Consider the following 14061-nt stretch of genomic DNA (forward strand, 5'->3'; position numbering starts at 1 on the left):
TTCAATGGGTTACCGATCAGGCTGAGGAACCGGCTGTTCCGTGACAAACTTCAAAGAAGGGCTTCTGAATTGCCGTGGGAAGTTTTGGCTTGAGAGACCAGTCGGATTGGCCGAATATTTCTTGCAGTTCGTCCCAGTTGTTCGCTGAGATGGTGGCTTGTACGGAGTAGTCATTGGTAGGGAATGGTGGGACTTGTTCGATCAGCTTGTAGACAACTGTGAATTTGACAGCGGCAATCCAGCAGAGCAAGTCCAAGAAGGAGATATCGAGGACACCGACCTTGTTGAGAAGGTCTGAGATGATAGGGATGTGGATCTTGGTATCGAGCAGAGTGACGACTGATTGAGCCTCATATCGTGAAGCAGGGCAAGCAAAATATCCACCACAACCTGCACACTCGACAAGACCACGTCGGTCAGGATGCCCACGACACGTCGGAGAATTTCTTCGATGCTAAGGCTAGCAAATTCTTTTGCGAGCTGTTTCAGCTGTTCGTACGTCCCTTCGAGAACAGCACCTTCCTTCTTGATAGCCGCCACGAGGTCGTTGACGAGTTGTTGAACTACAAGCTGGCACCACTTGTGGCAGTCTTAGCGAAACAATTTGTTTCGAAGGATTTTCCCGTCAAACATGGCACACTGTTTACGGATAGTATACTGGAGCACAAAGTTAAATCTAGTCTTAGAAGCTACTCTAGCGACCTTGGACAAATTATACCAATAGACTTATGCCAGATGTTTCTGCAGCATGCAAGAGTGATCTAATTAAGTTGTAAGATTAACCGAGCCATTCAATTAGAATTAGTTAGATCGTTTCCTCGAGGAGAGCATTCCGGAGTATCCACACTTCAACGTTCTCACTCTTTCCCGACAATCAACTCCCACTCCACTTCCTTACGCTCTTTCCAATAGTTCGTCCCGCTGTGAACGAATCCGAGCTTTTGGAGAAGCCGGCCACTCCGTTGATTATCCCGTTCTGTCTCCGCGATGAATCTCGTCACTCCCTTCTCACGCATCGCCCATTGCACGACCGCATTCGATGCTTCTGGGGCAATGCCCTTTCCCCAAAATGCCGGGGAAACTCCGTATCTAATTTCAACCATCTCCAGCCAGTCTGGATAGGGCTCCTCTCCAGCTTCTTGTGGTGGAAGCGACGTCGTTGTTGCATCGCGAATTCCCGAGTATCCCACCCATTGAAGCTCATTCAGCCGTGCGCCGTTTGGACCCACAAACTTTTCAAACTCCTCCCCTCGCAGCATTGACACAGTAGAGCTAGAATCTTGCTGGGTTCCAGATCCGGGTTGTGGACGAAGCGCCACGGCGAAATCCCCAAGGCCACGTCTCCGCCACGAACGCCCAATATCGCGCGTCTCAATCACGTCGCGCGTTTCATCGTCATTCCAGTTCTTGACGGGAAAGCGCTCGCCGAAGCCCATGCGGCAAAATCCAGCATCTGCGTGCAATGCAGCGTACATCTCCCGATAGGGCGCCACATCTACTGCGATTGGCGTAGGAATAACGATAAGTCTGGGTGTCAGAATGGCAAAGGGCTCGGAAAGCCCTGTGTAAGACGGAGAAGCCATGCTAGCCTTGTATGATTGAATGTTGGGATACCGATGCTTATTGAGTAGTTTTCACAACCAAAAGGAACAGCGAAAGATACTGTAATCAGGTCTTCAGGAGTGTCGCTGGGAGGTTTCACTCTCCAGATGGCACCGAGATTTTTGAGTGCCGCGCCTTGTGGAGATGATCCACATGGCGGGGTCCCAGAAAGGCAAATTGGCTGATCCCGTAGATTATCCCTGCACAGGGCTAGGAATAGCATAGCCAAATTTCATGACCGGAAAGATGGCAGATAAACAAAGCGGCAAGGTTAAATCTATCGGAGAGGCGATTTAAAATCCCAATCAGATTAAAAAGTTCTCAGAATAGGTAAATTGAAACTTCATCGAAAATCTGCGATTTCAATAAACTACAATATCTCATCCGAATTAAGCTACTGTCCTTGACTGAATATCACAAATCACCATCAACCCTGACAAGGATCCCAAAGTCCTACGGTTCGAACATACCCCACTAGAAATTATAGCATATATCGTATGATTCCACTCGGTTTACTTCTGACCAACGGTGGCAGACCCTTCTGTGTCACGCATCTCACCACTTCAGTGCGATAAGCACGAAGATCTCGGAATTTTCGGAACGAAAGCTTACTTTGGTGTACCCCGGTCTCAGAGTGCCCCCAGGTCTCCAACGGGCAAGTGCAATGGGAATCCCATGGCTTCAAACAACTGGACAATGAGTAGGTAAAAACCGCAGACTTGCGACGAAGAGCGAAGCCCCAGCTCCCTATAAACAGAATTCAAGTTAATCTCTAGCTCAGTAGCCGAGGACCTTGTGATGGGAAAGGTATACACTAACCGATATTGTACTGATGAAAAACAGAGTAAGGCAAGATTGCAGGCCGCTATGTACTCGAAATGCCGAAGTAGGAGAATGCATCATGATCAAGGGGGCATAGGTTGCAGGCAGCAGTTGAAATGTTGTAAAGTGTCGAATTTAGAGCCGAAACTTGACATGTGATATAAGTTTGAATACAGGTCAAATATACCAAGAACTGCTCGTAGGTCGTGGAGCTTTATGGAATTGCGCTGTTTGAGATCGATATTCGCGTCACTCTGTACTGAATTAGAGATAACATGATCACCATACATGACTATTAAAGATGATACTGGTAATTTAGTGGCTTCCAATTCCTAGAACCCTACTAAAGCTCATCTCAACTGTAAAATGTAGCAATTTATGACTTAACAAAAACATCTTAGCTCGAAATATATATCTTGATTTCTAGGACCTCGCAAGTACATACTTGGAATTCCCCATCGATCTAACCAATTGAGGGGAGCTAAGAGGCGTTGTAGAAAGACTATGGATCCTTCTTAAAAACGGTCTAATGTTAAATTGGGACCCTCAATTGGTCATCTATCTTCAACGATGCAGGAGCTCTCTCCGGTCGGCCAGCATTGCCCCGCTATCTTGTTTCTCGTTGGTTAGGTATGGCGTACCCACCTAACTTCATCTCATTCGTTCACAGTTCTCCCTTTGATTATTATAAAATCTTGTGATTGGTCCAGTCCCTGCGTGTCGATAACTCCACGCTCCCCAGATCCCCAGTTTGGTGAGATATGCACCTTGAGCGAAGCAAAGGCACTATACACCACTCACAAAGCTCAAGAGCCCAAGCTGAAGATGATGCTGCCCATATTCGATATACATAGCGTGCTGCCGTTCCATTAAAGTGCCAATCTAAAAGCTAGTCTGAGCACGAGGCCTTATGATGGTTCCGCTGACCCGAATGGAGAGGACGTGCGCATACGGAGCCCCCCACTTAGCCCCCCGCAAAATTTCGATTCTCCCTAGAGATGAGCCATCTATTTCACCTTGGCATTCGCATGTCAACCTTACCCCTCCTATAGCCAGGATCCACTGGGAGGGACGGCAGTTTACAGTCGAGCACGGTAGTCTCTCCTTCCACCAAGCAATTTCTATTACGACACCCATCGTTCCACTATGGAGACCTCCCGTCGAAGTCAACATCATAGTTGCGACCCGTGTCGGAAAGGCAAGAGGGGCTGTGATGCTCCGGTTTGTATTCGTCTTCCCTCCAATTAGGAGCGGCATCTGACTGGTCACTATAGAAAAATCGAAAGGAGACAGGATTTAGCTCCTGCTCGAACTGCAAGAAATGGAAGAAGGAATGCACCTTCAATTTCCTTTCGTCGAAGCGTGTGGAAGCTAAGCGAGACCATCGCAAAGCAAAAGCTACTACTGCAGCTACAGCTATAGCTTCACCACAGAGTCGTGAGCTCCCTTCAAATTTCAACTCCCACGGCGATACCCTGGATGATTTATTGCTTTCTTCGCAATGGTATCCCGTGAACTCTGAAGGGATGGTTACTCCTGCCTCAACTACAAATCGTACCTCATTTTCTCCTCCTTCCCTAAATTTGGGTGGTAGCATTATCGAAGATATTGGAAGCCAGTCGTACGGCAATGATCAGTTCGAGTTCCCTTCATGGAATATAAACGCCCCAGAAGATTTCTGGTTCCCGGTGATGTCCACTCAAGACTTTGAAAAACCATTCAGCGAACTATCACCTAAATCGCTCGAAAATGCCTTTGATGGAATTCCGCATTTCGAAGAAAATAGTCTCGGAATGAGTACACTCGATTCTTCCGCTCTTAACATCATTGTTCCGGGATATAGAGACAACACACGGCAATACCCATCATACCAACTCAACAAGAGGCAAAAATCCAAATTCGAATGCCACTTCTGCATCGTCTCGAATAATACAGCCGCTGAATATGCTCGATCTACGATGACACAGAACTTGATTCGAATTTACCACGATAGCCTAGAGAACGCATTATCGTGTTGGCTGACGGAGCACAATTGCCCCTACAGTGACCCATTAACCGACGTGCTTCCTTATAAAGAAAGAAAAGAATGGGGCGCAAATTGGCCCAACAGGATGTGTATCCGAGTGTGTCGATTAGACCGTGCATCTTCTGGAGTTCGCGGCCGAAGTCTCAGCGCAGATGAGGATAAAGCCGCAGCGCGGGCACTTCATCTATCGATCATCGCATTTGCCTCTCAGTGGACTCAACATGCGCAGAAGGGTTCAAATATGAATGTACCACCGGAGATTGCCCGTGATGAACGGTCTATCAGGGAGAATGTGTGGAACCAGGCTCGTCACGCTTTAGAACATACGACCGGCATTCCTTCATTTCGTATCATCTTCGCGAATATCATTTTCTCTCTGACTCAATGTCCATTGGACGACGACGAAGACGAGCGTCTGGGCCAGCTCTTGGAGAATGACATTGCGCCGATGTTCCTCGAACATGCCAACCGTCAATTATTCACCTTCCGACACAAGTTGATAAGGCTTCAGCGAGAGGCTCCTTCAAACGCAAGGGAGCTCCGACGAGGATCTATAGGATCTACATTGACGGATATGTCGGAAATACCCAAGTTTTCAAACTCGGCGGCAGCAGATCCTACTCTCACGAATGACGAATATCGCACCACACTTAGCCTTTTGTTCTGGCTCGGAGTCATGTTCGATACACTGAGTGCTGCCATGTACCAGCGTCCGCTAGTTGTATCAGACGAAGACAGTCAAATAACCTCGACCACAACACCCGCATCCGATTTCGAAGACCAAGTCGATCTCAATGGCTGGAATGTCCCACGAAACGAAATCCAAAAGAAACAAGACGTATGGGGCGATTTCTTCCTGCGCCAAGCTTCCAGCCAAGAACAGGCAAGATGGCCCTGCTCCTACGAAGAAGCCGCCTCCGTACTCTCAGAAGCAACACCCGTCAAAGTCCTCCTCTACCGCCGCGTCACACAACTTCAAACCCTGGTCTATCGCGGCGTCGGACCAAAACGTCTCGAAGAAGTCATCAAGGAGACTCTCCTAGTCTATCACCACTGGAATAACACGTATCAGCGATTCATGCTAGACTGCGTCGCGAATCACGAACTCCTTCCACCACGTTTACAGTCATGGTACGTCATCCTCGACGGACACTGGCATCTCGCCGCAATGCTTCTAGCAGACGTACTGGAAACGGTTGATCGGGGACGCCTCGGTTTAGACGTTGAGCGCGAATCCCGACACTCTACGAATTTAATCACGAAGTTGAGAAGGGAGAATGCATTCGCAGTCGGTGCTCTTGCTCGCTCGTCACTTCGTGGGAAAGAGTCCATCGTTCGTGGTGATTTCCACGATTCACTAACCGAGGTTGCCTTTCTCACTGAGCCGTGGACTGTCGTTTTGATTCATTCGTTTGCGAAGGCGGGATACATTTCGTTGGAAGGTTTGGATACCTCTGTCAAGCAGGATTCGTTGTTTGAGTGTTTCCGGCAGAATTGTGAGTTTTGCATTTCGGCGCTTCAGTATCTTGGGAGGAAGTCTGATATGGCTATGTTGGTTGCTCGAGACTTGACGAGGAATTTGAATGTCAAGTATAATCAGCGATTGGTTGTAGTATAGTGTTACATAGTGAGAATGAGTGGATAGGATGTATACAACCGGTGCGTTTCTCTGGAATCATCACGAGGTTACTCACGTTGTGATCACTACAGTAGACACAAAATCAATCCAAGAAAAAGTAAAAAGAAGCCACCGACTGCGGTCTAATTTCAGATCCTATATACAAGGGGGAATATATACCTATATGAGCAGAAAAAAGAACGGGCTTTCTTTTCCAAAGCCCAAACCCATAAAAAGTCCAGACCCCCCAACCATGCACCGACTCCACCGATCATGACAAAAAAGAAAAAAGAGAAATACTCCGAATCATGGAGAAATGACAAAAGATTCAATCCACCCAGGTAATGATGCACCAGGTATACACGGAATCTGTAACCCAAACCCCAAGACCCAGGAACACACGAAAACTCCCCGTTCTGCCCTGCCCTGCTTTCCTTCGAACGGTATACCAAAATCACGGGAACGAAATAACAAGAATTGAAATAAGCACTGGTGGTAGAGGGGAGGTAAGCGGGGATCGTGTCACATCGTTATATCCAATGCCCGAGTGTGCCTTTCGTGAAAGTCACTTTTGATAAGCTTGGATGTTGTATATTTTAGGTGTGCGTTTGGCTTTTGGATTCGGGGGGTCCCGCGTGGAAAAACAGGAGAGTATCGACGCAGCGTATATAGCGAAGATTGAATGTGACCCATCACTCTTTCGAGAATAGGCACGATGAGAAGAAGCAATTCTGTCAGACAGCATTGCAGAAAAAGGCTAGACCACGAATCGGGCGCAACGCGCCCAAGCAAATGTCACTGCTCACTAAGAACCTCATCAATAGTGTTCGAAGTCAGCGATCCGCCTTGCGGCCCAGACACGCTCCCGGACTTATCCCTTGGCTCAGGCGGCTGCTCCTCCTTCATGCACGCATTCTCAAGAATATTAGTCCACTTGCCACTACTGCCTGCATGGCTATGCTTCAGATGCTGGCGGAAATGGTCTGCGCGGAAGAACTTCTTCGCATTATTGCACTCGCCGAATTTGTGCACAGTCGTTAGGTGCTCGAATCGGCGATCCCAGTCGGGGCGCGGGAAATTGGGGAATTCTTCGCCACAGTACCCGCATGAGTCGTGCGAGGGGCCGGCATTGGTTTGGCAGGATGGAGAGGCCGAGCCGTGGAAGGCGGCTTGGAAGCTTGGGAGAGCAGCGCAGGACCAGGAGTGGCGGCGGAGATGGAGGGAATTTTGGTGGCGCTCTGCTTCGTTCTTGTTCTTGAAGCGATTGTTGCAGTATTGGCAGGAGTATTGCTTTTCCATCTCGTGAGAGCTGTATTGCGGTTAGGGTTGAGGCCTATCAAATAAATGTCAATTAGACATGGAACTTACCGGAGATCATCTTGATTGTCAAACTTCTTCGGTTTCTTCGGACAACAATCACAGATATACAGTCCGCCCATCTTTGAGGTGGCGGAGGGCTTGGGCACACTCAGAATGCTTGGCATGGACACTTTTCCCGTGGCATCGGTAGCGGGTGGTTCCAGAGTACTCGAACCGCCCACGGGCCTCGGAAGTGACTGCATCAGCGAAGCAGGGGAGCTCGGGTTCAGAATCGACTTTTCGTGGAACGTATCCAAATCGGAGCTGGGCGAGAGACCTCCCGGAGATGGCCGGTCGTACGGCGAAAGACTGGTCATGCTGCTACCCCCAATCGAAAGAGCTGACGAGTACGACCCGGAGGTTCGAATGCTGAGCGATGATGCCGCTGAAAGAGTCCTGTGGCTCGGAGCATAGCTGGGGTTGACCGAAAGCGTGTTCGTGAAAGGTTGTCCACTCGTCCGCCGTTGTGAAAGATCACCATTGCTCGTCGCCGAATGCAAGATATGCCTATCATCGCCCATCGGCTCCCGTGGCGGTGAAGATGCTCGTCGCTTCATGCCCTGCCTTGAACGCTCGGGGTATGGCGGCGTGGGTTCCCGGAGAATAAACTGTCGTGGTGGTGCCAAATCATCGGTAGAAAATTCGCCATCAATGTCGGAGAAAACACCTTGGTCGTAACTTCCACGATTGGAGCGGCTGGGTAAACTGATACTGTCCTCTCTGGAAGGCGTCGTTCCACGATGTCGTCGTCGACCGGTATCCCGCATGTAGTCGTAATCTAGTGCCGAAGAAGGCGCATTACTTTCCACGCTAGGGCTGCGTCCTTCAATGTACTCCCTCCATCCAACTTTGGTCCTGGGTGACACACCACCCGATTGAGGGCTGCTATACCATTTCACGTCCAAAGTCGAGCCTGCCTCTGATGGTCCCGGGGATGGTAGATTGCTAGATGCGCGCGACGGAATTGATGGAACAGTCAGTGCCGAAATAGAGCCACGGTGATCGGATCCTTGGCTAATCGAGTTACGTGGGGAAAGTGAATTCCCAATCTTTGAAAGCACATGTTGATCGTATGCATTTGACGAGTCTTTGACGCTGCGCAGCGAAAAGTTCTGCTCGCCTTTCAAACTATAAAATTTGTTAGTACTTTTGTCCAGCGCCCGCGCCAAGTATATGCGCCTTGGAAGATCTGCAAACATCGCCGATTGCAGCACCCACTCCAAACAACTTACATAGGACCCGTCGCGCTAACGGACATGGAATTTGGGAAACCCTCATCCGTAGGAGGCGGCGGCTCAATTTTAATCTGTGCTTCTGGACTGCGCGAAAGCGGCAATCCACTCTGTCGCCCTTCTAACTCATCCACTGCCATACGATCACTCCGCGGCGCAGAATCAGGTCGTCGATGGCCACCGAACAGACTCGAATTCGGGTTAATCGGGGGAAGACTTGTCGTTGAGCGGCTCGAATTCGCATACAACCAACCGGCATCGTAGCCATTTTCGAGATCGTGAATGCGCGGCGGTGGTGGTAAAGGTGGCGGAGCAGTGTGCATGGCGGGCCGAGAAGGTATAGGTAATGGGCCGTGTGATGAGAATGACGAGTTGGTCATGATATGAACGCGTTCGGAGTGGCGGTCGTGATGGGCCTTGAAATCATAGAAGCTCGGCGACGACATTCGTGGGTCCATACTCTTTTGGTCGAGGGCAATTCAAAGCGGGGGAAATTGAAGCGAAGCTAGCATGGACGGGCTGAGGCTGAGAGACACGGCCGAGCAGGTGGGGATGGCGGAGTACGGCCGGATGACAACCTCACGAGATGACCGAAGAAATAAAATAGAAAATAAGAGCAAACCCCCCTAAGGCGAAATGGGAGCTCAAGATAGTCGTAAAATAAAGATAAGCAGATGGAATCCAGATGGTGTCGCAGCAATAACCCAATCCAGTTGAGTTGCGAGCGTCGTGAAACCGGCCGTGGGATTCTTAGGAGGACCGTTGAACCACAGCGTCTCCGAAGGACTAAGAACCAAAAGGTCCAGCCTCAAATAGGGTCAGCAAGCGCGAGCCGACGGCGACGTGCGTATCCCAGAACGCCAGGACTGGGGGAAGATCAGTGTTCATGCGGCTGGAAATATGCTAGCAGCTAGTTGAGAGTTAGACCGGGTGGCACCGAAGGGAAGTTGTAAAGAGCGCGGCGACCTAATAGACCCAGGGACTAGGCGGAGTAGATGGAATAGGGTGGAGGGGGTAGGATTATGTGATAAGTGACATGCAGGAAAAGGGAATAGGGTAAGAAATGACCCAAGTAGGGCTGAATTAGTTTGACTTACGGGGCACTGGCGATTCGCCTCATGGGATGAAACGTTTGCCGCAAAAGTGACACACAGCCCTGTCTAGAAGCCGTCGCGTGTGTCCCATAGAATCTAAGTCAATCGTACAGACCGGGACCACACATGCTTTTTCTTTTCTTGTTCTTTGCGAAGCCTGGGACCTTTTTTTTCTTGTTCTTTTTTTTTAATTAGAAAAAAAGAAAACCAAGAAAGTGGTAATCCAAAGAGGGGGGGAGGCGAAAAAGGATGGATGGGTATGGCTTCCGTGGAAGAAATAGACAAGGTCGAATGTAATTAGATACCCCCCTTCCAGACAAAAGAGAGCTAGCCGTGAGTATCAAGAAGGACCAGATCGAAAAGATCTCGGTCTTCGGTCGTCTCTATCGGACACCCCGCCACTAGCTGAACAATTGACAATTGGTGGATTCCCCTGGTTGCTGTGAGAGGCAAAAAGAAGGTACGAAGCTGAAAAAATAGGGTATGAAGGTGATGGATGCCCACTAGTTTCCAAACCAGGGCACAGGGCGAAAAGGAAAAAGAATAATAAGAAGGGCGAAAGAGCAAAGGAGAAATAGAAAAAAAGGCTACTCCGTGCAGCGGGAGAATCGGGTAGGTAGACAAGTTCAGGCAAGATGGCGGTGCAACCAGGTGATTGGATCCGAGGGCACGAGCCAAAAAGTAATTAAGATCGAAGGGGAGGCAATTCCGGTGATCTCATCCTCACCGAGCTGAGCCAAGAAGGGGGAAATAGGAATAGGGTGGACACAAGAGGGGATGGGAAAGGTGGAAAGGAAGAAGGAGAGAGGGTTGGTGAATGGTACGAGACAGAGAGGAGGAGCTGGGGGAGAATTCTGGATTCTGGGATTCTGGAACGTCCAAGGCGCGAGGCAAAAAACGAGACGAAAAGGGAAAATAAGAGGGACCAAAAAAAAGAAAATGGAGAAAATAAATAAATAGGATTAAAGAGGATTATTGAAACATCGACAAAGCTGGGTCTTTGGGTCGGAGTTAACCTGCAGTTCGAGGGGGGGTTGACGTGGTGGTGTAAAAAGAGGCAAAAGACGAGAAAACACCAGAAAAGACAGGAAAAAGAGGTTAAGCCAAGTGTATGTGTAATGTATAACTTGTATATGTATGTATGGCCCGAGTACATCGTAAACCACTTACCAGAGATACACTTTTACCCAGAACGTGGCCCTGTTCCCGTAATCAGATCCGGTTAATTCCCAGCCTTCCCGTCATACAAAAACTGAGTTTTTACGTTAATTATGATAAATTACGTCGTTGGCTTAACTCGAAAAGAACTTTGAAAAAAGACGGGGGTCTGTAGAGTTTAGTGTGGTTGTACATTTTGTGGTTGCCACGTTGGAAATCATGACCCGATCATCGGTAGGGCACAAGGCGCAAGGCACCCGGCTGGGGCGAATTAAACTCTGACGATGCCAACCACCTTATGGCCAAATGTGGCCGTACTATCGTGCATGCTACATGCCTTAGTGAGCTCCTCGGTAGTGCTTAGACTTAGGCTTAATCGGGTAATGACAAGGATGTCACTCCGTACTGTACAACACTAACCGGTAGACTTGCAAGTTACAGTAGGCCCTAGTCGAGGTTAGCCCGCCCAGACTTGACCATCTACGGCTAACGGACTCAGCCTTAGAAGGAAAATGCGCGGAGAGCCCGGGATCCCGTAATTTTACTTTGCTTCTGCTCGAATCAGAACTCTGGGCAGTCCACTCACCCTTGGTTCCCTTTCCCATCGAACCTGGGAAACGGGCCTTCCAGAAACTGGGATGTGGTGGGAAAGGCTAACGAAGGGCTGGCCTTTTTAGATGGGGCCTGCGACAGCTGTCGACAAATGAAATCCATCGCTACCCAGCCTTAACTTTCTGATTTTATATGATGGGTTGTGAAGAACCAACCAGAGGAGCTTGAAAGTATTAAATCAAAGTTACAAGTCCTTGCCCCTCATCACGTACGGTGAGTCTCTTGTAAATTGTAATCGAGGAAGAAAGTCTTTCGAAACCCTATCATGCTGTAATGATTCATCGTCAACAAGTTTATATGTGGACACGACTAGCTGGTAAGGAAATTGGCTATATTCCGCGAAGAACCAAAGATCAGGGGAGAATACAATACTGTAGTAATAAGGGGAAACGGGTCGGGACACCATCAATAGCGTTATTCTGCAGTTCAACTAATTATTCTTCTAGCAACGCGCGCCAGACCGAAACAGTCTATTGGTGAGGAACCATGGTTAGCGCCGGCCATTGCTGACATTTATGAGGTCGGAGAGGGGCCAGGATAACGGAGTTAATGATCAAAGGAACCCAGAACGAGGATGATAGGGGTGATGAGCCAGTAACCGTCTGCGACTTGGAATACTGGCACTTCTTAGCGCCAGGCTTATATCTCCTCGGACACTGCAGTCGCGCGATTAAAGAAACACTGCCAGGCGGGATTGTCCTCCGTACTAAGCTACGAAAGGGATGGACTATGGGAGGAGAAGCACCATGTTATCATGTTATCAAGAAAGAATGCTGCAGGGATCCCCGCAACGGTCAAATTTGTTCGATCAGATCGACCTGCATCGGAGGATTCGGATTCCCGTAGCGTGGGCTTATTTCTTCGAGTATTTACCGTTCTGATTTATTTATTATTCTTTAATCTTTGGCTCTTCCGGCTCTTTGCCCGGTCTTGAACGGTGTACTTCAGTCTCGTTCTCCCTTGTACTCCGTAGAGGGGCCCGGACAAGGGGGGTGTGGACAGTGGCATGCAAAAAGCAAAGAGAACATTCTTTCTTGCCTTCACAAGTCGCGGACAACGGTGAGTCGTTGGTGGTGACCCACTGATTTCCTAGCGCGCTCCACTTGGGGCCCAGTCCTGCATGCACTGCCACACTGACGGTCCGCTGTCACTTGGGGGAGAAGGAACAGGGGTGAAAGTCCCTCGGCAGAGGGTAGGGCAGGAGGAAAGTTTACACAGAATAATAAACATCAACAATGACGATTGTGCGGGACTCGTGGGTTAAGTTTGGAACACAAAGAATGTGGCATGTCGGACAGCCCTACAGTTGAAGGTTTGAACGTTGATTACAGACGTGACATTCAAGACAAGCATTGCTGAGTCATCAGACATGTAAAACCAGGGCTCTCTTAAAGATACCCGTTCGTATGGACACGGAGTACTCCGTACAGTATTCAGTAGTATTTACCTTGTTAGGGTAGGGCAGATGGTGCTCCACACCAGCTACTGTACAACCTCATCTGGACGCCTTTTCTAGTTATTCTTCGATTTCCTTGGCATTTTCATTCTCTCTCCTTTCTCTTGTTGTCTCTTACCTTTCCAAGGTTCGCGCTTCGCTAAGAGCCTAAGACATGAACCGGGAGCTTCGGGCAGCTCCCTAAAATGGGTTCTTGGTACGAGCAGCGGGGCTACTTCTACGTCCGGTCTGTAGTGGACGGGGGATACCCGGGTTTGGGGGTGAGCATATATGGTTGTACTCGTTGTACTCTACGGAGACGCCTGTTATGCACAGGAGAATCCTGAATAGAGATTTGAGACTCGTAACTATCATGATACTCGGGTACGACTACATCCGGAGGCATACCTTAACACAGGTTGAACTATCATATCGCCTGACCCAACCCTGAGCCGGAACTCCTTGACTCGCGTGGCCTTGTCGTACGGCGTAGCATAGATATTCTTGCCAAGGTATGGCAAACTGGTGGGTTACCTTAAACCCAGCCCCAGTCAAATTCGACAGCTCACTCTTTATTTCCCCAAAATGGCAACGGACGACGCGCTCAGCACGAGATCCTAAGGATCACAGGGTATAAGGCGTCAGCCTAAGCCTTAAGAGGCTGTGGTCTGAGCGAGTGCATGCGCCAGCGCCAATGCCAGCACCGCCAGTTTCCGCCTCACCAATACTCAAGGTGACGCGACGACCCCCAGCCCTGGGGGCCCTGGGGGGCTTACAGTCCCGCGGTTCTATGCGCGCCTCTCTCGGCATGTATGCATATGTCGGTAAGACGGTACGGTGTGATTCGCATGGGTCTAGTTGCAGTTTAGCTCCCTCGTATAGATTATTAGATCATTATTGTCCCTGCCGCCCTCATGGATACACCTTCCAACGTTACTGGCGGCAAGTTTAGAAAACCCCCCTTACAGGGACGGCTGGGGAAATAATTGGCTGGATATCGTGGTGGATTGAAGGTTGTCGGGGATAAATCAGGGCCCCACCCACGAGGCGTGAACCGCTCGGCTAGAGCTTTCCATCACTACACCGAGATTTCTAGCGCATGT

At 49.3% G+C, this 14061-nt stretch overlaps 3 protein-coding genes across 3 annotated transcripts; 1 reads left to right on the forward strand and 2 right to left on the reverse strand.

The window, feature by feature from the left end:
- Nucleotides 1-16: 16 nt before the first annotated feature.
- Nucleotides 17-1583, reverse strand: N7496_008060 (GNAT family N-acetyltransferase; the record flags this gene model as incomplete). Its single annotated transcript, XM_056700979.1, has 2 exons — nt 17-390; nt 899-1583. 2 exons carry the CDS (start codon nt 1581-1583, stop codon nt 17-19), a joined length of 1059 nt encoding a protein of 352 aa, XP_056553042.1.
- Nucleotides 1584-3570: 1987 nt separating this feature from the next.
- Nucleotides 3571-6068, forward strand: N7496_008061 (Zn(II)2Cys6 transcription factor domain-containing protein; the record flags this gene model as incomplete). The annotated part of the gene is made up of 2 exons (XM_056700980.1): nt 3571-3645; nt 3699-6068. The coding sequence occupies 2 exons, from the start codon at nt 3571-3573 to the stop codon at nt 6066-6068; spliced, it is 2445 nt and encodes an 814-aa protein (XP_056553043.1).
- A 795-nt stretch (nt 6069-6863) lies between these two features.
- Nucleotides 6864-9117, reverse strand: znfA (putative C2H2 finger domain protein; the record flags this gene model as incomplete). Its single annotated transcript, XM_056700981.1, has 3 exons — nt 6864-7377; nt 7437-8555; nt 8660-9117. The coding sequence occupies 3 exons, from the start codon at nt 9115-9117 to the stop codon at nt 6864-6866; spliced, it is 2091 nt and encodes a 696-aa protein (XP_056553044.1).
- Nucleotides 9118-14061: the final 4944 nt, after the last annotated feature.

Source organism: Penicillium cataractarum (assembly GCF_028827025.1).
Source record: "Penicillium cataractarum strain IBT 29864 chromosome Unknown utg000007l, whole genome shotgun sequence".
NCBI classification, from domain to species: domain Eukaryota; kingdom Fungi; phylum Ascomycota; class Eurotiomycetes; order Eurotiales; family Aspergillaceae; genus Penicillium; species Penicillium cataractarum.